This window comes from Dermacentor silvarum, chromosome 1 (genome assembly GCF_013339745.2).
Source record: "Dermacentor silvarum isolate Dsil-2018 chromosome 1, BIME_Dsil_1.4, whole genome shotgun sequence".
Lineage (NCBI taxonomy): Eukaryota > Metazoa > Arthropoda > Arachnida > Ixodida > Ixodidae > Dermacentor > Dermacentor silvarum.
The window spans coordinates 234,961,457-234,989,233 of NC_051154.1; the positions used below are offsets into that span (position 1 = coordinate 234,961,457).

Below are 27,777 nucleotides of genomic sequence, written 5' to 3' on the forward strand. Positions count from 1 at the left end.
GTTTGTCACCCGAAGTTGTTTTATTATTCAGATAATTCGCAGTAAAACAAAAGCAGACAATTTGTTGAATAGCCAAACTTGACACAGAACCGCGTCGTGCACCGCGCAGCAAGAACGAAAATATAAAATACTTCGTAGTGTGACGTTTTTATTGGAAGAACGGGAATTTGCGTTCAGATGAAAGAAATGGTACTCGCTTTAGAAAAAGAGCGTGCCATGAGATGGCAAAAGTTTGTTTGTTGGCTTGCTTTCTTTTTTTTATGTTTGTGTGTTGGCTTGTTTCAGATAGTCAAACACTGAACTTGCAACAGCAAATGCTCACAAACCACGAGCATTGTGAAGACATAATCAAAAATCAATATCGCGTTTCATTGAATTAGGCAAGAACCTGCTAAGCCGCTATAATATCATAATTTGTAAAGGCTATAAAATCGTCATTTGTAAAGGCAATGAAACTCCACATAATCTAAGCTACCTCTCACTGCTTCATAATTTTGCTATTCCTCTATTGAAACAATGGAAAATAGAGAGGATTAGTAGTTCAAATCTGCAACTTGTTACACCGTATATGTAACTACTGATTCTAATACTTTTTCTCTCCACATTTCTGACATTTGTTATCTCTGCCTGTATCTTTATCTTGTTCGTCTACATGCTTCTGTAAATGTTTCAAGATTTCACTGCTCGCTCGCATTGGAGTAAATTGCCATTCTTGTTCTATAAATCCGGAAATCAGTAATTTTCCTTCATTCGATTCACGTAATGATTTCATAGGGACACTGAAACTTAGAGAGAGAGAGAGAGAAATAGAAAAAAAATGAACGGCAGGGAGGTTAACCAGACGCGCGTCCGGTTTGCTACCCGGCACTGGGAGAAGGGGGTATAGGGATGAAAAGGGAGAGAGAGGAGAGAGAGAGAGCACAGTTCCGAGCCCATTTGAAGGCTCCCACCAAGTCTACACACGGTCGCCAAGACCGGTCGACTTCAGGTGCTGTAACAACGCTTTCGTCGCTTTCTGTGCCATCGACGCGTACGGCCATGGTCCAAAGATCTTCATTTCTAAAAATGGTCTAGAGTCCAGCTGGTTCAGTGCTGTCCGGAGAGCTTCACGCTCGACGTCGTACTGGGGACAGAGCCATAAGACGTGTTCAACCATTTCTCTGGTTCCACAAGAGTCGCACATGGGCGTATCCCCCATTCCAATGCGGAACGAGTAGGCCTTTGTAAATGCCACCCCGAGCCAGAGGCGGCACAATACTGTCACCTCAGAGCGGGAAACGTTTGACGGCACTTGTATCTTTACGGATAGATCAAGTCTGTGAAGATGACACTTCGGGAGGTTGGGAGAATACCAATATTTGTGTGTCATATCTTTAGCCACGATATGAAGCTTTCTTGCAGCGTCGGTTCTGGATAAGGGGATTAGAACTTGGAGAGCTTCCAGATGGGCTGACCGGGCGGCTTCATCGGCGAGGTCATTACCAGCAATGTTGGTATGTCCAGGTGGCCAGTGAAATACAATTTCATGCCCTTTCGCGATAGCTTGAGGGTGGTCTTCTCTTATCTCATTGGACTAGCAGAAGTTTTACCTAAAACAATCTACCTCTGTATATACGTAGATGACATTTGCCTTTGGACTTCCGCGGTTACTCGCCTTCAGGTGTGCGCGCGATTGCAGCGGGCAGCGACCTTGACATCAGCATACTTTCAAACACAAGGCTTGACTGTATCGGCCGAGAACTGTGCATTGATTGCATTCACACGTGAACCCATGACGCCATACCCAGTCTCCATTAATGGACACACTATCACCTATGGAAAGACCCATCGATTCTTGGGTGTAATAATCGACCGAAATCATTCTTGGAGCACTCATTACACGTACCTGAAGAAAAAACTGTCATCAATTGCTCATGTACTAAGATTCATGTGCGGGAAAACGTGGGGTACACTGAAACCTCAATTTCATTGTAAGTACTAGATGCCAAGCTTTTGTATGAATTGGTATGATGGTTGACAGAAGAGATCAGGGTGGTAGGTTTAAATAGTCGTTATGATTACGGTACGCTTTAACGAGAGGTGCTGGACGAGAAAAGACCGCAGTGGGTAGTGGAAATGTCGACAACGACAACAGAACATTACGCAGACAAGCGCTTATCGGTGCTCTTCTACTATTTTTTTTTTTTTTTTTTTTTGCTGTTCGTTGTCCTTTTGTGCTACCCAAAACTATGTTGTCATGCCAACGAACCTGATCACAGGGCTTCTTGGCATGATACTATATGTGCGTTTTGGCAATTTAGGCGGAGATGAGAGGATTAGCAGTTTACCTCCTCACCGTAAGCACATCTTTATGACTGCATGGCACCTCACACAGAATTGGTTGAGTTTACCCCCCCCCCCGAAAAAAAAAGAAAACCTAACAGACCAATTCGACGTTGCATACTTATCGATTAAAAATCAGCGAAGCTCTCACACTTTCCCGCCAAAGAGGCACATACCACTATGAGACACCACGCCTACTGGACACTATTCCATTCCCACGACACGCACTGCTCGCGTGATCACTCCTCTGGCGCCGCTGAGCGCACCCCGTTCTGATTAACGCACTTCATTACATATTTCCAGTTCAGAGTTATGCCCGCATAGACTTATAAAGAATTTGACTACAATTGTACAAAGTTTAAGCTCAAAATCTTTATTTCTCTACTAACAGCAACTTCTCTTTTTTTAATAATTTGCAAAGCGTTTTGGTGACTCCCACAGCACTGTGTTAATTCCTTTCGCTTTATAACTGCTCCGCACACTTGAACGTTTCACCACGCATAGATGCATTGGTGCGTGCTCCATACCTTTGCATAGTTTCTTTCTGATCCGATTTTATTTTTTGTGTAGTTATTGTCTCTTTCTCTCTGTGACCTCTGCTGCGCGCTCGAAATACTGCGAATTTTATATCTTCTTGTGACTCGATCCTCAAATTTCTCTTCATCTCTGTAACTTTTTCATATATATTCGAGAAAGTACACCCTCTATCTGTGTTAATTTCTTTCGCTCTTCGGATCCTGGTTTTAGTTTTTTTTTTCTTACATAAATATTTAAAAACCCCAGTGGTTATGTGCTAATAGTGATATTTTGATAGCATCTTTCGGCACCCACAATTGACGTAGATCTTTATATTTTTACCTTCCAAGCATATACACAGTGTCCTCCGTAATCGTACAAAGTTTCACCTCGATCCAACTAGATGTCCAGCATTCAGTAAGGACGCTTTTCGTGCTGTGCTTTTTCGTGGGACACTTTTGAGTCAAGCACCCCATGAAAGCGTCCCGCCAGAAGATTTTAATATTGCAGAGCTTAACGTCCCGAAGATGGCACACTGGGTTATGATGGGCGCCATAGTAGCGTTTTTTTTTTTAACTGGCGTTCTTTAACGTTCACCTAATTTTAACTTTAGCACCTTATTTCTCTTTTTCATTCCGCCCTCGTCGGAATTAGGCTGCCGCAGCTGACAATTGAACCCGCGACCTCGTGCTCCATAGCAGAACGCCGTAGCCATTCAAAAGGTTACATTGCACTTAGAGTCGCAATATCACTTTCGCAGTAAATCTGAGCGCCTTTGTCTACCTTACGAGCTCCTTAGTCATTGTCACATGTTAGCTCGGCGTCAAATATGGCAGTGGTGTTCTCAAAGCATTGTCGTGCTCAGCTGTCTTAATTTTAAAAAAAAGGCATAATAAACGGCAAAAAGCCCAGCTAACTTGCACGCATCCTTTCTGGTAGTGACTCTGGCAGAAGAGGGAGATGTAAGGGAAAGGCCGGATGGTTAACTGCACTTTGTCCAGTTTCCTACTGTACATGTGGGGGATGGGAAGGGGGAAGTGAAAGACAGACAAACGCAAGTGTTCTTATCAATCATGTGAATCAGGCGAGGCGTGTCTACACAGCCGTGCACTCAATTCTATCCCTTTCATTGTACTTGAGCTGACGAGATGCGAGGCCGAGCTCCCAGGACCTCTGCTTCGGTAAAAGGCCGATCGTCTATTCAGTTCAAAGCGCGCTGAAAAAGCAAGTATGCCTTCGGTGAAAACCGATGAAATCGCGATTTTTATCAATTATTAGGCACTCAATACCGTGACTCACGTGCTATAAGGCTACTTCTTTCTCATACCTTTATAACGAAGTGCTGCGGACCTCTAAAATCCTTCGTTAAACAATTCACTTTGTTGTAAAGATCGCGAACCATGCATGCCGCTCACAATATAGAGCAGACTAAACACGTTCAACAAGAGAAAAACCTTTGTTTTACATGAATTCAAGAGTGACTTAGTGAAAGAAGTCGCTATTTTATTTATTTTTTGTGCACACTTCGTCTGGAGGAACATGCGACTGGACTCGACCTCGTTGCACCAAGGTTCACGGCATGTTCCGCGGCAAAACAAGGGTGCGACACCAGGTAAAGCCACCAGATCGTCGAATGCAGCTATCGCCTTCCTTGCAGACAAATTCTTGGTTTGTTTGCAGGCTCTTCATCCCTGATGCCTTCGGTAACATTCTAGAAGACATTCTAGAAAGTCAACGAAGAATGTCTAACGGAATTCTAGACATTCCAATCTAGAAGGCTTTGAAGACGTCGTCGCTCGTCAGTTACGATAACACCATGACGTCTTCATCGACTGCAACGTATTCGTCATCGTCAGCCGCCGCACTTATGCTGTTTTAAAACAAGCAGCATACGAGTTGAGCGATTCCTGAAGCATTACAACAGGACTGTAACACTCGCTGACATCGGCCCGTTCGTCAAGTTCGTCGCTAACGCTGCCGTTAGCGCAGAGTGCAGCTGAGTGTCGTCTGCGGAAGGCTGAATGGCACAGTTATGGGGCGTTCATTTTAAAGCATCAAATGAGCCGTCGGGGCGCCTAAATGTATTCCTTGTACAGGCATATTTATTGTAGTGCTCTTTGTAGTGGTCTTTCGTACTGTAGCAAATTTATTGTAGTCCAAATTTATTGTAGAGGAGTTGACAGTGTACATGAAAGAAATTCGGTCGGGACATAATGAATCCTTCTTTATACAGATCATTTTGTTTTAGAGGCGTTTATTCGACTAGACGCGTTCGTTAGACGAGTTCGGCTATACCAGATTGTTCAGCACTGTATCAAATACCCGTGCACCTGAAAAGTATTTTGTATTAGGTGTTTTTAACCACAAAAAAACTGGGACTACAATTTTTTTTTCTGCGTGCGCGCCGCATACTGTGTTGGCACCTTTTCGATCTCAGACAGGCAAGATGTGTAGCCGTCCACCCGTATACGGTGTGCCGACAATGAGAACGTTCCTTTGCAAGCCTCCATTGGTTTGACGAGAGTCCACCTTGAATATAGGCCAATATTGTGATATAGGCCGAAGAGACTTCAAGTGTTGTGATTTCCCATTAGAGGGCGCTAAGAATGTCGCCTGTGCCGTCAGGGACGTTCATTGTTTTCCTAGATTTCACCACGCTAGTCTAAACCACAACTGTTTTCAAAGGCGAACCTGAAATCTGCAAAATGGACCTTTGTTCCACATCATACGCAGAAATCGGCATCTCCAGGCGCCAACGTCATACATACGCAATCCTGTATGATTACCTACCTGTATATTTCGCCATCTCAGTCCTTACCTGAAGTTTGGAATAACCGTCGTGGGGTTCAATAGCTATAGCGTTGCTGAGCACGAGATCGAGGCTTCGATTCCCGACCGCCGGCGGCCGCATTTCAATGAAGGCGAAATGTAAAAATGCTCGTGAGATGTACGCGGTCAAAACTAATCTGCAGCCATCCACTAACTAACCCAATGTACAGCTTCGGGACGCCATACACCCCCACCCCCCTTTTCTACGAAGACCGCAATAGTAATTTTCGGTCATTAAATTTCACAAAATTAATTGTAAGAATTAGCGTCGCGAGTGCATCTGGAATTCGATCCATTCATGCGACTAATTATTAGCGGGCCTTAAAAGCTTCGTTATAACTTACGAAAATTATACTCAAGGATAAATGCGTGTAACGGATGTACGTACACGCAGTATAAAAACTTTACACCTCTTTGTTACGCATAATTCGTACTCGTGCATTAGAAAGGTGCGATACCAGCACTAAATGATGTAAAAAAAATAGGTTAGCTAAATTATGGTCTCTGTATCAGTCCTGTATAGAAGGAAAATTGTTCCCTTGCTTGAGCTCGGCGCTTTCTTCATTGGGGCATAGCTGGCGCAGGCAGGACAGAACCAGAGACGACCGGCTCCTATATGTTGCGGTGCAGATACGATTATCTGACCGCTGCAGGTGGGCCGTACGAAGTGCCTCTCGTGCACGATGCAGTCAATGACCGTGGTCTCCACATGTCTGAAGACCATCTTCCGAACGGTTCAAGAAGTTCCGTCGTGAGAACAGGCTGCATGCTTAAAATGAGCCCGCTGTTTGTTGCCGCCTGTGCATTCTTCCCGGTGCCGTTTCTTTATTCTACTCCCTACTGTAAATTGTGCCTCAAGGATGACATGTCACCATGTTCAGGGTTCACTGCTGCGCTCGAAAACCGAGAGCTAATAGATAGCTATATAGTTGCGATAAATTACGGGCTTGAACGCATCAAAGTCACACACGGGCAATGAAAGACATCATAGTGGGGCCTCTGAATTAATTTTTTCCACCTGGGGTTATTTAACGTGTACCCATGAAAGCACTGCACAGGAGCCTGCATTTTTTTAATTGCTTTCCGCCTCATCGGAAAGCGGACGCCGCATCCGGGAATCGAACCAGCGACCTCGTGATCAGCAGTAGTACGCCGCGCAGCCACTAAGCCACCACGGCGGTTCGAGTTCGAATTAGGAGGCCCTAATTGCAGTTTCTACTTTTGGGCCTCCTTCTGTATATACACTATGAACCATGTACTGCAAATACGAAATAAACAACTTGATTGATTGAAAAAAAAAGGAAAAGGAGGAAAGGGAAGGGGAAAAAGAAAAGTGAGGGGGGGGGGGAGTTATACTGCAAAGTACGTCGCGTACTGGTGGAAAGAAATATCAAACAGTGCCTGGCATGCCCTTAATTCTGACCTTCTCTTTTTTTTTTTTTTTTTTTCATAGTACAATACGTTGTCAAAAATTCGGGCTGTTTTACGCAACTTTGAGTAGCTGCGATCCATTTGCATACCCAAGCGGTGGCAGTGTCATTTAACTTCGTTAATTTCGTTTACGGTTTGCGACGGACTCGCGCGCCGCGTGGCGAGGGCTATGCTGCACTTCCTGTTTACCGTCAGTAAACAAGGCGAGGACTTCGCGTCTCGCCGCCCTCCCACCTCTTTTGTTCGGCGTGGCGAGGAGCTATGCGTTTCGAGGCACGCACACAAACTGTGCCGAGCGCCGACGCAGTCACCTGCTCTTTGAAGTACGCATAATAGACCCTCGTGCTATCTAGGTCTAAACATGGGCAACGGGCAAATTTACAAAGGTAATGCCTTACATGAACGGTATGGTACACTGGTGTTTTCTTTGAGTCACGCGATTATCACTGATGACGCAACGTTCAATATTGCTACAACATCTGTCCTTCGATGACGCACCATTATTTATTAGCCCGCGCTAGCCTGTCCATACATGTGGATTGTCTGAAGAGGAGGACGTAAATGCGCAAAACATCGCAACCCGCCGCGGTGGCTTACAGTGGCTCTAGTGTTGCGCTGCTAAGCACGAGGTCCCTGGTTTGATTGCCGACCACCTCATTAAGAAGGGAGCGAAATGCAAAAACGCACATGTACTTAATTTGTGTGCACGTTAAGGAACCCCAGGTGGCCAAAACTAATCCGGAGTCCTCACAATTAAATAATTACAAATGCGCAACGTCCAGGTAGCTAACTTCAAATACACTCATTCACTTTTTTTAATTACTGACGTTACGGCGCGTGCTGCAATTGCAAAGTTCAAGCCGAGCAGCGTAGTGCAATCATGTCTGCTAAACAGAAATCCTAAGACCAGCACCACTTTCGAGATATCCGTCCTTAATGTGTGCTACGATATACATTGGCGTACCATTCAATGAGATCGTCTCGAATTGCTGCAGAAACGCTTTTGAGAAACCGTGACAGATGGCGCCAACATTTCGTTGCAGCGAAATCAACATTATTGGAGTGACGCTGGCTATGTGCGTCTCTATAAATTCGCAGGCAAGTGTAACGGGCAAGTGTAATGCCAGCAAAAATGGTACAAACTAAATCCCTCGCGAAAGGCTACGTCCGTGCGAAGTTTCTGCGGTTTAGCTAGAAGAGTCACGTCACGCATACCTTCGATTCCGATTTACGGAACACTATAGGCAGACTTCCTGGTGCTGTGTGTCCCGTAAAATACATTATTGCCTTGTTTCTATGTAATATGATTATGCAGTATTGGTAATGGGCATTACATAATGTCCTCAACATAGCGTCAATGCATCTGGTCGCAATACTTTTCCTATGTTTTTGTTCACTTAGAGAATAGAGGTTTATACAGTAGTAACTTCTATGAAAGTCTGAAGTTTCCAAGGCTGCTTGTGATGTGAATTACGCTTTCAAGGTGGTGTTCTTTTTTTCTGTAATACATACTATTAAAGAGGGGAACGGGTACGGTCCCGCTTTGCTCGGGTTGCTCCCAGAACGCTCTAGAGTCGCACATTGCGCTCACTCGGCGCTATTGGCCTCATAGAGTTTCTCACTAACACCTAGAGAGTAAACTGGCAGCCACCGTCTATACGAGTTTCTTAAAGGGCGCCGTGCCCTCATGGGAATGACGGGATATGTGTCTGCGAGGCTTGTGTTGTCTGGTGTTGAACGAGGCTTCGTCTAAAACGTGGATATGGCTACACAAATAATGCGTTCTTAAAGTAAAATCTAGCATAAAAGGCTTTCATTAACATATACTACATCTCTCAATAAAGTTTACTTATACCTACAATGCAGAATCAAGCGAAGAAAGGCAAGAACCGACGACAAGTTGTTGCAAAGCAAGCGATAATGTTGTCTGCCCTTCAACTCTAGCGGCCAGCTGATACTCTTTACGTTTCATATAATAGTGCATCCAATAGTAAGTCCTCAAAATTAAACAAAACATGTTTTTGTGTAATAATAAAGCTAAATCAGTTTTTAACGTGCTGTTTTAGCAGGAAATGTAATCATTGTGACAGACTGGAACGGTGCTAGCCAGGCGCGTATTCAAGGCGTTCTGGCTCTCCAAGAACGATGCCAATCCGAAGTCACAATATACCGGCATTCCCATGGATACCACAGTGCAGCAGCGCCAGTTTTCCCTCTAGGTAATATAGTGAGAAACTCTGATTGGCCTCGTTGGCTACTGATAGTGGCGCTGCGAACGGTGCTCTCGTGACGTCAGAGGGAGGACTCGCCTTTCTCGTCTGCTACGCTCCGGTTACAATAGCTTCATGTCCATGCGTTTGCTCGCGCTCTGACTGCGTGCTCGCGTAGCACGGCGCTCTCCAATTACCAAATGTATTTTTAAAGCGAATCTTTATATGGGTAGGCGAAATCGCTTGTGTACAGATAACTATCATCATCAGCATTGGCTCGAGCGTCGTCGTCTTCCGCAGCTGGCTCGTTGGCTCGTGCTTGGCACGCGCTCGTGCCACTGCTCCAGCGTTCGTCGTCGTCTGCTTCCACAGCTGTCTGCGTTGCCGCTAATCATTCCAGCGTAGAATTGCACTTGTCTTCTGTAGTCGTAATGGGGAGGTAGCGTTTACGGGGGTATGAGCCAGTGCTTAAGGGGGGTATCAGCCATTCATTGTCTTACGTAACGGACAGATGTAACATTGAAGCAATTTAATTTCTAAGAATCGCAAGCGGCAATGGCGGGCGAATGCTGCTAGCCACGCCGCCGAGTAAACTCGAGACATCGAACGCAAGCGACAACGGCAGACTGCGTGCATACCGTCAGTGACGTCGTTCTCTCTGTCGCAGCCGAACGTGTGTGTAACCTCACAATTGAGAAATACTTTTATGAACCCACCCAGTGATAAACAACGGGGCCGCACGTTTCAGCTTCGCTGGTTAACCATCTTCACGGAGTGGAAGGGCGGACGAAATTTTTCCTAGTGTTAGTTTTATTATTACCAGCATTATGAGGACAACGAACCTTGTATATTAAATGTATCTACCACATAACCGCCCGATGTGATCGCCCAGTGGCTCTGGCGTTGTGCTACTTAGCGTTGCACTGCCTTTTTGCTGCTCGAAGTCGCTGATTCGACCTCTTCCGTGGCGGCTGCATTTAAATGGGGGCGAATTGCAAACACGCTCGTGTGTTGTACTTCGATTTAGGTGCACTGGTATGAAACCGCAGGTGGTTAAAATTATACAGGAGTCCTACACTAAGTGTCTGATAATCATATGGTGATTTTGGAACGTAAAATCTCAGAATTTATTTTTTTACAAATATTTTTAATTTTCATATGACCCCATCTCTCGCGGGCAGGGATACGATCTCATGACTCAGTCATAAAACACCACGCCGAGCCAGTAAATGAGTCTACGCAGCTTTGGAAATGAAGCATGATCGCAGGGCCCATGCGCAAAATTTTGTGTTGACTACGCCGCATTGTAGTTGTATGCGAATTTCACATTTCGCTCGTAATTCCAGTAACTTGGGTTTGCAAATGGAAAACTTTTTCTGACAACAAAAGTATCGTTATTTTACTGAGAAGCGGTTCACCTTAAACATTAGTGGGGAACCACGTGCTATCATTCCCAATTGTCACGTATGCATTGCACTTTTTTTTTTTTGCAAATAAATCTCATTACCACTTTCTAATGCAAGAAAAAAATTGTTTGTTTACGTTAGCACAATACTGTTCCTGTTAAACGCGCTTTCCGACTACCGGAAACCACTCGAAAAAAATTATTTATCAGCGTAATAATACGAATATTATGTTTAAAAAACGCAGAAAGCTCGCACACATTGCGCGTTTATACGTCTGCCCCCCCCCCCCCCCTTCCTTCTTTTTCTTTGTGTCCAGGAATTTAGCATAGAGCTCCAGCAATTTATTCGGTATAGTTCCCAGCTAACTAAACTTATCAATTTTCTTGTTTTAGTTTTCAATAGGTACGACCCGCTTACAGAGCAAAATATATTGGAAACGGTGATCTAAGAAAAGGTTGTCGCCTTTTTTTTTTTTTTTGTTACGCGATAGCACTAATTATCAACGCTGGACGAATCTATCCCGGGGAATGTGCACGCTACCCACTGTAGGAGCAAGGAAACAAAGAATTACGCTGCGCCTACTACCATGCAAGGGGCGAGCTGTGTCACGGTGGAAGTAATCCATTTTAATTAAAAATTATACGAAGGTGCATGAGTATTGCAGCACAAGACAATTTTGTTTTGCTCAATCATTTTGTCCGCCCTTCAGACGTTCAAGGCCGCATTTTGCTACAATGCCGCTAAAATACTGCATGCATTAACGTACCACAATGACCCCATAGTTTCTTGAGAACGGCATCAAACTTCTTTCGTGATTTGCTTAACGCGTTGGGAAGCAACAAAATCGTAATGTCTGTGGCAAACGGAGTGGGCGACCGAACACGCAGCACGAGACACACTATTACAGCGCAGGCACCGTAACTGAAGGCCAAATCCCGCAGTTAATTGTACAAAAGTGGCCGAAAATTGTTGAGTGCGCCATGAAAATGGAACAGCAATGGCGAGAAGCCAATGCCGTACACGCACGTATACACACTGATGACTCGCATACGACGCCAGGAGCAATCCACACTGAGCGTGGTGACGACTACTCGGTTCGATTTTGCAGAGAATAGTGTTCTGGAACATTCCGTACATACTGGTCGAAAAACCTGCAGTCTCGTTTTTCAATAACTAGAGCAGTGCAGGAAGGCCGACAGTTTCAAGCTGCGTCACGTAACGTAACGTAGCGAGCTGGCGGCGCAGCAGCGGTGTCTTCCCATTCACCTCACACGTGAGAGGCCGCCACCCCAAGATCTCGGGGTGAATAGGCGACTGCGGATTTCTAGAGACGCACATAGCCAGCGCCAATGGGCATGTCCGGGTGAGTTCCCATATATATTATTATTATTATTATTATTATTATTATTATTATTATTATTATTATTATTATTATTATTATTATTATTATTATTATTTGACGTTTGTTTTGAAAACGTATATGCACTTGACAGGAAAGCGGAAGCGAGGAGCAGGCTGGCAACTGCCACCGGCAGGGGCACAACGCCTGCCTACTCTTCCGACAGGCCGGAGGAGACAGAAACATAGAAATGCAAGATAGGAAGAAGGGGATAAAAGAAAGAGCAAGATGAGAAATCTCAAATAATAAAGCAGAACACACACAGTACAGGTCACGCACAGTAGGTCACTCTGTACTAAATAATGTTAAAATAGAAGACATAGTATCTGGGGTCTAGTCATTTGAAAACAGAAATCAGATACAGACGTGAACGTCAGTTTCTTACTTCTAGAAAAGTAAGGAGAGCATGATGAGCCCGATCACGTCGAGGTACACAACCACTGCGGCACAAAAATTCGTCTAGTGTCGTACACCGCAGGCCAAGGAGATGACAGTCCCTCACTAGCGACATGCGTTGTGCACTGAAAGCGGGACACTCCAATATCAGGTGCTGAAGTGTCTCGCAGCAACAGCAAGACGTACACGATGGACTGGTCACACATACTTTTCTGTATAAACGTTCGCACACGTTCACAGTCAACCCTTAGCTTGAGTAGTTCTAGCGCGACGAGGCTAGGCTCGACCGCGAAGACGGGGCGGGAACGTTCATTTGGGACGCGCTGGTCTAGATGCTGCTTCAGTAGGTGGCGACGAATCAGCAGACGCGCGTCATTAAGCTTGCACAAAATTTCTGGGCAGACAGTCATTATGGGCGCCGGCGGAAGTTGAAGCCAGCCGATCAGCCTCTTCATTTACGGCGATCCCCATACGTGTGAAGGTACCAACTGGGCAACGAGGGATACCCCACGTGATGCAATTTTGTTGGCTGAGTCAGTAATGCTGCGCACAACTGGACAATCAATCTGACTGCGTTGTAATCTGCTAAGGGCAGCACGGGAGTCCGTAAAGATGGCAATATTCGATGCGGTTAACTCCTCTTGCACATGTTTGAGTGCAACATTAATCGCTGCTAGCTCCGCAGTTGTTGACGAGGCTGGATGGGGTATATGAAATATACGTCGTACTTCAGTCGAAGGGCAGAAAAAAGCTGCAGAGGCACCTTGGCCGTCGCTGTGTACAAATGCATCTGCGAATACTTGAAGATAAGCAAAAATATTTCGAATATGTGCGACTTAGCCAATTATAATATTGCCTAAATAGGCATATCAGACTTTTTGTGTATGTCAGGGATGTTCAGGTAAATGGGGAATACGTGTTTGGTGATATATTTCGGAGGCGGAGGCGTAACTGAAGCAGCATCTTTAGAACTGCCAGCAATCTTCATAAATAATGCCGCCATTATTCCCGTGCGAGAAAATGGGTGGTGAATCAGACGATCAAGGAGCGACTGACCATTCGATGCGCGGTGCAGACGCTCAATATGATATAGAGATCTCTGGTCTGCTTGCAGCCTCAGGGGTAACTGATGCGCTTCAGTGAGTAATGGAACAGATTGCGCCTCACGAGGAAATCCAAGCATTAGTCTGAGGGCAACGCGGTGATCTCGTTCCAGTTGGGCCATCAAATTAGGTGGCACGTTCAGGACTGGTAAAAGCATGCATCATGCCTGAGAGTACAGATGACTGGTGCACATGCAGAGCCGTTTGGTTGCAGCCGGCGCCTCTAGCAGTCGAGGCGGCCACATACTTGAGGATTGGCGATTTGCATCGTACAAATTTAACGGCAGGACGCCGAAAGATTCGATCATCCACAATTAAGGTCAAGTAAAGGTGTGGTCACGCCAAACTTATCGGTGTAGATAGATACACACGTCGCAAGAGCAGTAACCGTTCGCTGCAGGGCGCTTGCATGACTCATAACAACCAGTCTCTATCAAAGAAAGCCTGCTTCGCATGATATAGTTGAGTCGAACTGCTAAATTTTTGAAACATATTCAAGAACTCTGAGTTATCATGTACACTTTACGACTTGCATCGGTTATGGCGCCGTAAATCTTCCCTGCACAATATCCCATGGCTACCTGGTCAAATGGCGTTGCTAGCGCCGCAGCAATGGCAAAATCGATAAGAGCGAATGGAAAGAGAAAAAAAAAAGACGCTTTGGAGGAGTTTTATTTTTCATTACAATAGCAACCAGCACAGGAAAACACGTCCTACGGGATGGCCGTGATCGTATAGTGGTTAGTACCTTGCGTTGTGGCCGCAATAACCCAGGTTCGAATCCTGGTCACGGCAAATTTTTTTTCTTTTTTTTTCTTTTTTCCTTTTTTTTCTACTTTTTTTTTTTACTTTACATGTTAGAGTGCTAACTTCTGAATATCATAAGGAAATTGGGGCCTTTTGATTTCGCTGGGTTGCTTGTAAAATTCGCAGGGCACTTATCGTCGGTTTTTTTTAGTTCGCTAGCTTTCTTTTTTCTTCTTCTTTTTTATCTATTATAGGATAACATTCGTGCATATTCTCCCATTCATTAGTTATTTCTCGTGATCAAGTGTTCATAAGGTCTGAATTAAAGCTTTTATTTAGATACCAACCTCCCGTTGAAAGCGAGTAGAGCAATACAGAAACTAATATCACGGTTTTTTGGGCCTAGAAAAACTGCAATCAGTGATCACAACCGGTTTTTTGAGATTTCGATGAGCAGTTCAGACCTGCGTTATCCGTAAGTAAAGCACACAGGTAATAACCTCAATAAATTATTGGAATTTGCTGTGTAGCGAGGTGTCCCCTGTCTTCAAGTGTGAAGAACATTTCAGTCAGGCATACATATCAGTCGGATGTACAGAGGGGTCCACTGTTAAAGGGAACACAGGAGCGCGTGGTGTCTGCTCGGCGCCACCGCCGGTCGGCGGCCGCAACGAGTGTCACGCAGGCGCAGTGAGCAATGTGGGCGGTGTTCTTTCGTCGTCTGCTATGGCCAGCTGCCGTGCTTCGGATCGTCGCGAAGCAAGCAGCTCGCGTAATTCGTGTTTGAACGCACACTTCCTTCCAGCTGGAAGGAAAGTGTCTGGATTGATGTATAATCATATAAATGTCCTTAACATCAGCAGCAATGACCGTGCCGTCTTTTGTTCGCCTTCTCGTTTCATAAAGATTTGCCCCCGCCTCAAAAAAAATGTTTACTGTGCACGTCGATTCAACGATAACTCGTGAGATAGCTCTTTATAAATTAATATGCTCGTTAAAAGGCGCTTGTGGATTCTTCGTGCAGCCTACGCACTGCAGCGACTCGAATATGCAGTAGTACAAATGAGATGGGCCCTAGACACGGAGAAGTATTCTCTAATATAGCTGTGCCACAAAGAGGCATCCTTAAAAAATGATCATGTTTGTCTGATAAGCTGAAACGGCAAAAATACCTGCTTGTTAATATTTTGTCTCGTCTAATTTTCCTTCAGCTTTGCAATGGCTGGCTATCAGTGTGTGGCCATGCACTCACCGGCCAACATTAAAAAGGCGTGATCGGCTTGCTTCTCTACTATCCGAAGCGCGGCAGCAGACGGTAGCAGAAGACAAAAGAGCACCGCCGATGGCTCTCACTGCGCCTGCGCGAAACTTGCTGCAGCCATCGGCCGGTGGTGGCGCCGAGCAGACGCCACGCGGGGATTGAGGGAGATTTACCGAGAAAATACTGTTTGTGTTGAATGGGAAGGGATGACGAGCGAGGATAAAGTTGATACCAACAAGGGACTGAGACAGGGCTGCCCTTTATCCCCCCTGCTGTTTATGATGTACGTGGTAAGGATGGAAAGAGCGCTAGACGGAATCAATATCGTGTTTAACCTCTCATATACAAACAAGCTGGCACAACAGTTGAGCAGCAGCTTCCAGGTGTGTGTGTGTGTGTGTGTGTGTGTGTGTGTGTGTGTGTGTGTGTGTGTGTGTGTGTGTGTGTGTGTGTGTGTGTGTGTGTGTGTGTGTGTGTGTGTGTGTGTGTGTGTGTGTGTGTGTGTGTGTGTGTGTGTGTGTGTGTGTGTGTGTGTGTGTGTGTGTGTGTGTGTGTGTGTTTTACGCGGATGACATTGCGTTGCTTGCTAACAAGCAAAGTGACATGCAACGTCTGGCGGATATCTGTGGAGAAGAATGTGAGAAGTTAGGATTAAAATTTAGCGCTAAAAAGTCAGATTTTATGGTATTCACTGAAAACAGTGAACAGAGAGTGTTGATTCAGGGCCAGGAAATACCTCGGGTAAAAGAATACAAATACCTTGGTATATGGATAAACGAAGGCGATAGATATCTGGAGACACAGGAAAAAACAACAGCAAAAGGGAAGAGAAATGCGGTCATAATGAAACACAGGGCGCTAGGGGGATACAATAGGTACGAGGTGCTCCGGGGTATGTGGAAAGGTGTAATGGTTCCAGGGCTTACATTTCAAAATGCGGTTGTTTGCTTGAAGTCAGGAGTACAATCAGGACTCGATGGCAACCAAAGGTCAGTGGGACACCTCTCGTTGGGCGCCCACGAGAAGACTACTAATGAAGTTGTGCAGGGTGATATGGGCTGGACAAATTTGAAGCAAGGGAGGCTCAGAGTAAAATTGATTTTGAAGAACGACTGAGGAAATTGGAAGAAAGTAGATGGGGTGCAAGAGTATTCAGGTATTTGTACAGACAAAACATTGACTCACAGTGGAGGAAAAGAACCAGGAAGCTTACCAGCAAATATGCGACTGGTATGGCCAGCAACGTGGCAACAAAGAACTTCAAACGCAAAGTGAGAGAGGCTGAGACAAGGTTATGGGTGGCGGCAATGGAAAAGAAACCTGCTATGACTAACTACCTCAAAGGAAAAAGGGAAATCAGGAAAGAAACAATTTTTGATAACTCAAAGGGAAGCTCCTTACTTTTCGAAGCGAGATCAGGATGCCTTAGAACGCGCAGTTATAAAGCGAAGTACACCAAGGACGAAGCTGCATGTGCTTGCTGTGGTAAAGCTAGAGAAACGGTGGAACATAATTTATTGGAATGTGAAGAAATCTACCCAGCTGCAAGTCTAGGCTCCTCTGACCTGCTTGAAGTCCTTGGGTTCAGGGATAGCACGGGCAAAGTAAACATGTCAGCTGTAGAGATTAGTAAGAGGCGGTTGGAGGTTTGGTGGCAGAAAAGTAGGGAGACCACAAACAACGGAGACGTACAGAAACAGTGCCCAGTAATGGTTCAAAAAGGTTGGTGCCTGGAATTCTTTGTATTTGTGTGTTTCTCAAAAATAAAGGTAGGGCATAAGGCAAAATAATAAGAGCTTGGTGGCGCAACCCACCACCCCGTTTCAAAGGGGACCCCTATTGCAAAAACCAGCGTCTTCCAGTGCCTTCCAGTGTGAAACCAGCGCGCTTTTTGACACTGGGTGGCACTGGGGACGCTGGCGCACGCTGGGAGTCACTGGGAGTCACTGCGGCACTGGTGAGATCGCTGGAGAAGTGCTGGGTCACACTGGACGAGACGCTGGTTTCACTGCTATGACGCTGGGGCGCACTGGTGTGCGCTGTACACGCGCTGGACTTTGCTGGCTCGTACTGGAGACTGCGCTGGTTTCGTTTGTGCCGCACTGCCGGAGTATAGGCGCTGTTGAATATTAAATGCTTGATACAATTTTATGGGCATCTCCTGTCCAAAAAACAGACTCCTGTCCTAAATATAGTGCTATAAGTTGGGATCATAAATGTCTATTTCGTCTCAGCGGTGTTGCAGCTTGGAATAAATGTGCTTATGCGACACTTGAGATAACTTTCGTTTTGTACATTTCCCTTTTGACTGTGCGGATAGCTGTATTCGTGAACGAAATTACGCAAACGCAGATAACGCCTCGTTTTCTAGTAGTTTGTACGCAATCGATGACTGCGAGTTGTCGCAGTGTTGTACAGTCGACACGAAACCGAGCAGCCGTTCAGACGCGTTCGAATGGACCTCAGAAAGCCTGCCCCTGATTTATATTATCGCACAGACAACAAAGCTGCGGTGATTCGTGCACTTCCACTTTCCCTAGTGTACTAAAAGTAATAGTTAAAAGGTTGTGAAGCTCAAATACAAACATTTTCCCATTCATCAGGTAGCCGCGCCGAGATCGTTCGCTTCCACCGATGATTAAGCCTACCGTACCCGCCGAGTCCGTCTACACTCTATCGGCCCGTCTGGGCTGAGGAATCAACAAGTCTCACGAAGATAAATCACTCTGTAGTTTAGTTTTCCCATCGGTGTTTTTAAACACATCATTCTTTTGTGTCTACAGTGTCAGCATAACAAGCGATGAGCGCCGATATGACGTTATAAACATACCTATATGTGCTTTCGCCGAAGGCTGTCAGCCGCATTAACCGACCGCTTCTCTTACGGAGATATGTGCCTAAACAAACGTGTCGATTGAAAATCATTGTCGAGCTATGGAAATGTGGCATTACCTTTGCGTGAAGAATAAGAAACGGCTGTCAAAATCGGCAGTAACGGCCCGTACAACGTTCCGGGTCGGCGGTTCATTTAAGGCTTTTTTCGTTGTTAATATACCAATCGCAAAAGCAAATCAGTGTTGCAGCACTTCCAGGCATACTATGCAATACGGACAACAACTTTTTCGTTCTGATAGAGGCGTGCTCATAGCATCCATTCATGTTCCATCCATCCATGCGCTCCGGTGTTCCCTTTAACAGTGGACCCCTCTGTACATTTCAATCCGATGAACACTTCAGCGAGATGTACACTTCAATCGGATACATACTGCAGTCGGATGATTATGCACCTGAAAGATACGCTTGATGACCAAAATGACTATCAACCAGACTGGTATCCACTTTTGGTCAGTTGTTTAGCTTTTCCTCCTTTCTAGCTTTCAGTGCAATGAATTGTTCATCTTTGCCTAGCAGTTCTCGGCAAGGGCGAACAGTGCCTTCATAGTGTATTTTTTTTCCAATCCATTGCTTCTATTTCCTCTTCTGAGACATAGCCACCAGGAGCCTGTAGGCCGGCATAAGGTTCCTACACATGCATCATAATTACTATCTGTAATAAATATTGTGAAACAAAAACATTTGGGCGATGGCTCAGTGGACAGTGCGTCCCACTTCAACTAGGCTCTGCTGGCTGTGGCTTCGATTCAATACTCAGCGGCACCTACTGCTGCCTCTCCTTGTTCCGGCGCCGCTGGCCGTTGACTTATGCGGGTCTGCCGATGTGTGTTCATTTGAGAGAGTATGGTATAGTTGGACTGGTTTTTGTATAGGCCACATGAGAGTAAGGAACTGTAGAAAGAGACAGAGAAATGAATGGCAGGATGTTCTGTCCGATCTTTGTGCGGTGTGTCTAACTCAAGTCTGTTTACCCTTACGTTGTAGCATTTGTCCCCATGTTACAAGGTTCTTATCGAAGCGTTTCAGAATGCACGATGAGGAAACCCGTCATTCCTGTGCCCCTTTACTCGAGTGCATGCACCCATACGTTGCCTCGGATAGAACACCCACATCCGACTTGAAGAGGTGGTATTATCGTTCGGGCACTACTGGGAGTTCACTCGGTTCGTTGAACGTTTTGCAATGGAAGAGAGGGGGAAAATAGTTTATAGGCAGGTTCGAATGTATTAACGCAATGTTCCTGCCCGGACTCACCTTACTTGTCTCCACAAACAAGATAATTCAGGTCACTTCCGTTCCTTACGTGTCATCCGTATCCGTTGTATACCAAAGGTCCGAAACACGCTGCCCGCTGAGACCTTGTAAACGGCCGTGCACCCGTCCTGAGTGTCTGAAAATATACTTCTCTCCCTTTTGCACCGCTAAGCACGAGGTCGCAAGATCAAATCCCGGCCGCGGCGGCCGCTTATCGATGGGGGCGAAGTGCAAAAACGCCCGCCTATCATGCACTGGGTGCACGTTAAGGAAGTTCAGGTGATCGAAATTAATCCGCAATCTCCCGCTACGGCGTGCCTCATAATGAGATCGTGGTTTTGGCGCGCAAAATTCCAGACATTATTCGTAATTCTTACTTCACTCTCCCTTGTTATGAGCGCAAACACGCAAACGACTAAGTGACAGATCGGGACACTACATTGCACCACACGCCGGGCGCCACAATCTATCAATCTGTCGTTAGTGTTTCTGCGCTTTAGTCAAACCAGAGAGAGAGAGAGAAAGAGTGCATAGAAAGGCAAGGAGGATAACCAGAGGTGAAGCCTCCTTGTCATAACAGTGCAGTATTCCAAGAAGCACAATCCTCCATATTCGCTCTCCCGCCGCCTTGGCCGTGAGCAGCGCTCCCTAGTCTTCTATCGGCGTCAAATGAAACGCGAACAGCGGAGCGCGTGGCCAGAACAGAAACGAAAATATCGCATTATAGGGGGAGCATCACCGTGCAGTGCGGTCAAGCCGGACATGCGCGCCTGTTAATAGTGATGACTGGACGGCGCGCACTACACTTTCAGTTATGCTTCGGCCACACACTCCATTGTTCGTGTTTCATATGACGCCGATAGTACACAATTACCCAAGCATGTGGACGCGAGGACGGCCACCGCAGTAGCTATGGCACCGCACGCGCGTAATGCGGAGGATGCGGGTTCGATACGCACCTGCGGCACTTCGTCTGTTCGTCCAATTTCATTTCCCTTTACCTGATTATTTTTCCATTTCAATTAAATATAACTAATTTCCCCGATGCTGTCTATGGCTTCATTTTCACTTATTTCGTATAGTTGTGTTATCCTGCCTGTGTTATCCGCGCGCTTTCCTTGGCCGCGCAAGCTCTCGCCTGCGTTCTAACTTCGCCTATAGGTAATCGCTATAAAGAAATTATTGTAAATAAAAAGAGCATAAATTCGAAAGGAACAATGTTAAAGGTCGTGAGTTTCGAACCTACGACCCCACCCCTCAGAAGCCGAGTGTCTTACCCAGTGGGCTAAACGAGAGCCGTCTATAGATAGCAGGCCTATATGCGCTCTGCTTTATGACATCATGCTACTTAGACCGAAATTTCCATTGCCAAGCCCGGGGTGACGAAAGTGGTGACGTCAAAATCACCGCGGCTTACTCGGGAGAGTCCCCCATTAGATTCTATGGCAGTCGGGCAAGGTAGCATGACATCACGGATCGGAGTGCACTGGCCTTGTGCTATTTAGGAGGCTTTGGCCAAGCGTCTCAACGCGCTCGCTTGCCCGCGAGGAGTTCATAACTCCGCTCAGCGGCGTTCAGTTGGACATTAATGCTTTCGCATCCACAACTCATAAGAAGTGCGTAGGTGTCCTCAGATGTCTTTGTTTTTTTTCCTCTACACAACTGTACTAACGTAAGGTGATTGGGTAGTATACGGTTGCAACGATATAAACGATGATAGTGTAACATGTTTTTGTTACATGTGGTTTTAGCAAGCTACCCAGGGCCGACCGAATGGAAAGACGCCTCAAGTAAAAAAAAAAAAAAAAAAACTGAGTCCAACCGACCTTCTTATACTTCACTCTTTCTCTGCGTTCCTTAAATATAAGTGCAGCCCGAGTGTGGTGCGGCAATCTACTGTGTATCTGTGCCATCGGTCAGATTCGATGTTAGTTTGAGACCTCCATCCTACATGGCGTTTGCAACACTCGGCTCCTGATTTCTTAATGTGCCATGTAAGTGAAAGTTGCCCATGTTTTTCCTAGCGGCAACTGCACACTTGCCACAGCGCATTGAATGCAGCAAGAAATGGAGCATATTAGCCTGGACAGGCCCGCTTCTGTCACTTTGCTCATTCTATATGCAGGCTGAAACAGCAACAGTAAAAATAAATGTCTAAACAGGGCACGCAGCCCTGCCGGGCAATGCCACTTGGAAGTCTTTCGGCGCTGGCCGCGTTACCCTACAGCCCAATGGTGGAAGTCCTCTGAATTGGGACCCCTAATTGACAACGAGATAGCCGACCAGACTCTAGGCTGCGCAGGTACATCCCTTATCTCACTATGATAACAGTTCCAGCGACATAAGCTCGTCGCAAGCACATAAAATGTCACCGCTATCTCCTTTTAACAACCAGCACGTTCATAGCAATGACTCGCGATATGCGGATCCTCTTTCTAACCCGAGATGCGGTGTCGCAAAAGTCGGTACACTTTTTTTTTCTCTCTCTAAGTGCCGTATTGGCATTCAGGAACTAAACACGCGCCTTAGAGAACTGGAAAATATGACAGAGGCAGGAATGATAAGTAGGACACACATTTTGCGTGCTGGAATTAGGCTGCAAACACTCGGAAGAGAAACGAAAGAGACAGCTAGAATACCCATCGTTAGGGCTGACGTCTTCTTGAAGAGAAGCTATAAAGGTCTAACTACACGTACGCTTGCCGGCGAGAACCTACACGTATGCTTGCGGAACCTACAAGGCGCGCTGGTGCGCGTCTTGTAGGTTCGAACCGCCATTTCTCGCGAGGCGCGGTAAACGCAAAGCACGCTGGCGCGAGCTTTCATGCGCCAGCAAGCGTACGTGTATACTTTGGCCTTAAGGTTTCGAGAATATCCAGGCGGCCTCGACTTCGCGCGCTGCCAGGCCGGTCTCCGGAGTTCCACGCTATCCCGTGGTGCTATCGGGCAAGAAGTTGGCGAGCTGGTTTGGGAAACTTAACTAAACGTTTTAATTACAAGTCAAGACACAGAATACAAGACAAAGAAATGCATGAAAAAACAAGCAGAAATTAGTACATGGTTGCAGAGGGGGCGCTTTTTCTCGACTCGTAGCGCCCTTTTATAGCACTGTCTTCCTTTCTCCCGGCAGCTCCGTCCCGTGTTTCCTTCGCTCCACCGCCGCCATCACACAACTGGTACGTTCTTTTCTCTCGCGATGACATCAAGTGGTCGTGCCCTACTGACGCTGTGACGCAAATGGTCTTTTATTTCCAGGCGATCAGACGAGAGCTTCTTTCTCATGTTTGCCCGTCAAAAAATCTCCAGAGAGAAAAAAAAAGTGGGGACTTTTTGCTGGTCCTACCATTGTGGCTTACCTTTGTGGGGACTTTCTGCTGGAGAACCCACCGGTCTTTGCTTTGCTTCGTCGGCCGTTTAAATTTCCGTCCAAACGGAATCATAGTGACCGATACAGTGTGCGTAGTGGCCAAGCGTCAGTTATAAAGCGAATAGCTTTCGTTGGCTTTTTCGGCCGTTTTGGTGGTAGGTCGGTGGTACGACGTTGGTCGAACTTTGGGGGGTGACGGCGAGGAAATGCGCCAAAGGAATGGGCGCTCGCTCGTTGGCTCGCTCGTCAAGAAAGTTGGCAACCAAGTACAGGCTAATTGAAAGTGTAAATAGACTACCAGGAGTAAGAAAGGGAGAAACAGAGGCAGCGAATTGGATGCAAAGAATGGAAACAATAAAGACCATGGAGCATTACAAGAATGGGAAGACGGAAATTGAAGAGAAAATCTGCGACATAACGGGCAGTGCCTTGCTATTTGAGGCTCGAGCTGGTTGCCTAAGGGCAAAACTATACCGGAGAAAATATTCGCAACAAGATGAGGCATGTGTATGCTGCAGCAAAAATACGGAGACCACTCAGCACATCCTTAGTAGTAAGTGGTTCTTGAGGAAAGGGAAAGGTTGACGCTATCTTCTGCAGCCCTTGAGGGAGCACGGCTCAGCGCCAACACATCCTTATGGAATGCGAAGGGATTCACCCAGTGAGACCAGTGAGGAGGGAAGTGGTTGGCGCTACTTTCGCCAACGACTTCCCTCCTCCTCCGTTCCACGGTCGCGCTCGGCGCGAGGCGCGATAACGACAGTGGCGCCGCCTACGTCGGGCCTGCCGTGGCAGACGACAGCTAACGCGCTACCAGAGGAAATCCGCGCAAAACTTCGATCGCGCCCTGCGGAGAAGTTTTTGAGGCGCGATTTTGCTTCGTCAGTCAGTAACTGGCCTTAAGGTGGCGGTCCCACTCCGGCGGCACGAGCCCCCCGTTTTCAGTACTATTGAGCAACCGTGGCGGCTCTTCTACTTAGGATGTAAGGTTGTCGTATATACCACAAAAAAGCTTAATTCTTGTACATTCCAACTACATATAATATAAAAAAATTATTATTGTGATTTAGAAATAAATGTTCAAGAACAAGCATGAGATACATGGTTCTTGCGAACCGACTCTCAGTTGTGACCATATTTAGAAGCAACTACCGCATTTACTGCACTGCGGCTTGCTCTGTAGCTTTAGGACATATTTATCTATTTCCTGGACGCAGCAAAATAATATTGAATGTTTACTTTTTGGATAATTTGCTTTTGAATATTGCCAAAGTATCGCAACTTCTGTTGTAAACAGCCCGGCAACTACACGCTCAAGGAAGCAAAATTTTGGATAAATTAGAGTTCAAGGAATTTCCATTCAGGACGCAAAATTTCTTTCATGTAGGTTTATTAGTTTTCCTAATAATGCGACCGAAATTAAGCAATATTTAGAGTTCTGGTGCTACTGTTGCCCATTTTTGCGGGAAGGTACGAAAGCTACGAAGCTGCGGCTTAAAACTAATAAAGGTACATGAATGAAATTTTGCATCCTGAATGGAAATTCCTTGAACTCTAATTTATCCAAAATTTAGCTTCCTTGAGCGTGTATTTGCCGGGCTGTTTACAACAGAAGTTGCGATATTTGGCCATCTTCAAAAGCAAGTTATCCAAAAAGTAAAAATTCAACATTATTTTGCTGCGTCTAGGAAATAGATAAATATGTCCTAAAGCTACAGAGCAAGCCGCAATGCAGTAAATGCGGTAGTTGCTTCTAAAAATGGTCACAACTGAGACCCACTTCGCAAAAACCATGGATCTCATGCTTGTTCTTGAACATTTATTTCTAAATCACATTAATCAATTTTTTTTATATCATATGTAGTTGGAATGTACAAGAATTAAGCTTTGTTATGGTATATACGACAACTTTATATCCTAAGTACAAGAGCCGCCACAGTTGCTCCAAAAGTACTGAAAACGGGGTGTTCGTGCCGCCGGAGTGGGACCGCCACCTTAATGATGCCGTTTTGGAAGTATATAGCAACGCGACGATGCGAGACGGCGCAAATACAAAGTGTGCTGCAAGCGTTTGCGCTCGCCGCATGGTAAACAAAAAAAAACAAAAACAAAAAAAAACCTTTTGCCCTCGCCTTGTCGGTTGCGGCAACTGAAGGCGCGGCATCATGCCATCACAACGAAGTTCTTGTCCCTAACACGTTTGATCCGTTTGTGCGTACAACACTTTGGTCGCACAGGCCCGAGAATGGCGGTCGGAGCGCGCTGGAAATAAAAAAGTTATACAAAAGCGCAACGCGTGCTTCAATGTGACACGGATTGGCCAATGGGGGAGCGGAGGGGGCTGGGGCGACAGGAGGCGGCGAAGAGGAAACGCCGGGGTGAGCGCGGCGGCGGCAAGATCTAAGACTGGCGCTACTTTTTATATAGAGGGGTTTTAGTTGGCGCTACTTTTTATATATAGGAGTTTTAAGTGCTGCAGCAGATCACATCGTTTTCGATGCGCGCGACAGGACGACTTCTTTTTTTTTTTTCCCCCTTTTTTTCTGCAGCGGCCGTGGCGCTGTGTTCTGGTGCGCCTATAGTTCGCGTTGAAGTGAGAGGCAGCACGAAGGGGAACTCAATTGCCGCTGCTGCCGTTCTTCATCACGCCAGTGTTGTAACAGCTAGTGTCCGCGGTCATCGAGTGAGATGCGCGCTCGCGTTTGCCTGTGCGAGCGTGGCAATGTACTTATGAATTTAGTTAGGAAGCAAATGATTGCAGCAGTTTATGCAGCTTATAAGTCTACTATCTTAACTTCGCGTAGCTGTCTAATAATTTGTTGTCGCAATCAATGCTTCACCATTCGGATGAAACTGCGACCTTTTTCAGTAGCCGCGTTTACATGGATGCGACAGTAGCGCATCGAAATTTCAAGCGCATTTCGGAAAGGCGATGCGACGCCGTTTACCTGTAGCGCATTAACTCTCCCGAGAAGGGAGCGGCACGTGCGTGAGTCGACTCGCGCCCGTAAATCTACCCTCGCCTGGCGCATTAATGCGATGCGCTTTTCTAGCACATTACCGCTGTTTACATGAATGCGATACGCTAGAAATGCGATGCGATGCGCCACTGTCGCATTCATGCAAACGCGGCTAGTCAGTCAAATTCATTTAAATCCTGCCAAATTCTCACGGTTCACGTTGGGTATGTAAGTGTTCGAAAGATTCTTGCTTTCCTTATGGTCAGGCTTGCGTTGATCTCAGAACTGGTTATCAGTCTGCATGCGTGCCAAGAATGCGCGACTTTATTGCTTGTATCAAGCGATCTGGCAGCTACGATCCCGATAACGTCTTTTCGCACTCGCGCAACTCGTCATCTGTGCGGGAAGTGCTGCGGCAGCTGCTGGTGGGGAGCGGCATTATATAGGTAGTAAAGCACTGACGTATAAAAGTGCGCTCAGTGTTATTATCTCGTCGTGCAGACACTTCGCGCTTATCATTCAGCGGAAACATTGAGGAGAGAAAGGCGGGAACAAAGCGGTGAGATGCGCATATGCCAGGCAGCCTACTTTTTTCAAACGGAGGAGATATGACGAGATGTGAAGGCGCTGGGACGCCGCTGTAGAGAGGAGAAACAATGCTTCCGCGTGACAGCTGGGAAAATTAATGAGCTAGCTGCGCAACAGTAATATCGGTGTAATTTAAGTAATAGTCAGGCAATGCATTTCTGAAAACAGCAGCTGCATGATGTCATGGACTAAATTATCAGCTCTTCTGGCCAGAAGAGCTGATATATGAACCTAAAGCCGTAATACCAGCGCTACCTTACGGTAGCGCTGGTAGTACGGCTTTAAGTTCAAATTTTCCCTTAATTGCTTCTAAGCCATTATTTATTCTGCGCCGATGAACAAGCAAACTTGCAGTTGTTAGCGCACCTTGCAATCATCTCGCTGTCTCACTTTCTTATTCGTGTTCTCTGGCGCCATTTGCAAGCCATGGCAAACTATAGCTAGGCCAACAACACCTGCAGGTTGCTTCAGGTGGCCAACGTTTTGATTACCCAAACATGCACGATAGTTATATATATTGTTACGCGAACGAAGGATTCAGAACTGGAGACTATTTACAAAATATATTTACAAAGGATAACTGCAGCGCTGGCCAGCTCAGCCAACAGCTCGAGAGCCAGAAGCAGTTCGTCGTCTTCGTCGGGGCCCCCGCGCGCATCGTCCACAAGAAACACGCAATATGCATGTATCATGACCGGGAATAAAACCCGCCACCCCTCGTGCTCAGCAGCAGGACGCCACGTAGCCAGCCCAGTTCACGGAGTGAGATAGGAGCGCCGACTCCGCCGCCGCGCAACACATTCGCTCGGTACAAATCGTGAAACGCGGACGCCAGGGGCCTAGTTACCTTCTTTTCCTCTCTCCCTCCGGTCCACATCCTAGCGTTCGCACATGCTTTCTCCTCTCCTTCCGAGCCCGGCCGACTACTCTCCTTGCGTAGCGCCGTCTGCTAAGGAGCGTGGAGACGATTCCACAGGTTGCTTTCATGTGCACATGCTCTATTACACATGAAAGCAACATCTGGTTGAACGGTGGCGGCGCGGAGCTGGCGGGGCGGCGCGCGCGTCGAGCTTATCGAAACTCGGACCCTCGG

At 46.3% G+C, this 27,777-nt stretch overlaps 1 protein-coding gene and 1 non-coding gene across 4 annotated transcripts in view; both read left to right on the forward strand.

Moving 5' to 3' along the window:
- The window catches only part of LOC119436936 (uncharacterized), a 61,986-nt gene that overhangs the window by 20,783 nt on the left and 13,426 nt on the right, over positions 1–27,777 (forward strand). The window contains exon 3 of one of the 3 annotated variants that reach the window (XM_049660127.1): positions 22,900–22,945. The exons of the other annotated variants lie outside the window; for them this stretch is intronic. Within the exon in view, the coding sequence (XP_049516084.1) occupies positions 22,900–22,945 (46 nt within the window). The remainder of the gene's footprint in view (positions 1–22,899; positions 22,946–27,777) is intronic. 3 annotated transcript variants of the gene reach the window in all.
- Positions 14,336–14,407, forward strand: Trnah-gug (transfer RNA histidin (anticodon GUG)). Its single transcript has one exon. It is a non-coding gene; the product is annotated as a tRNA-His (tRNA).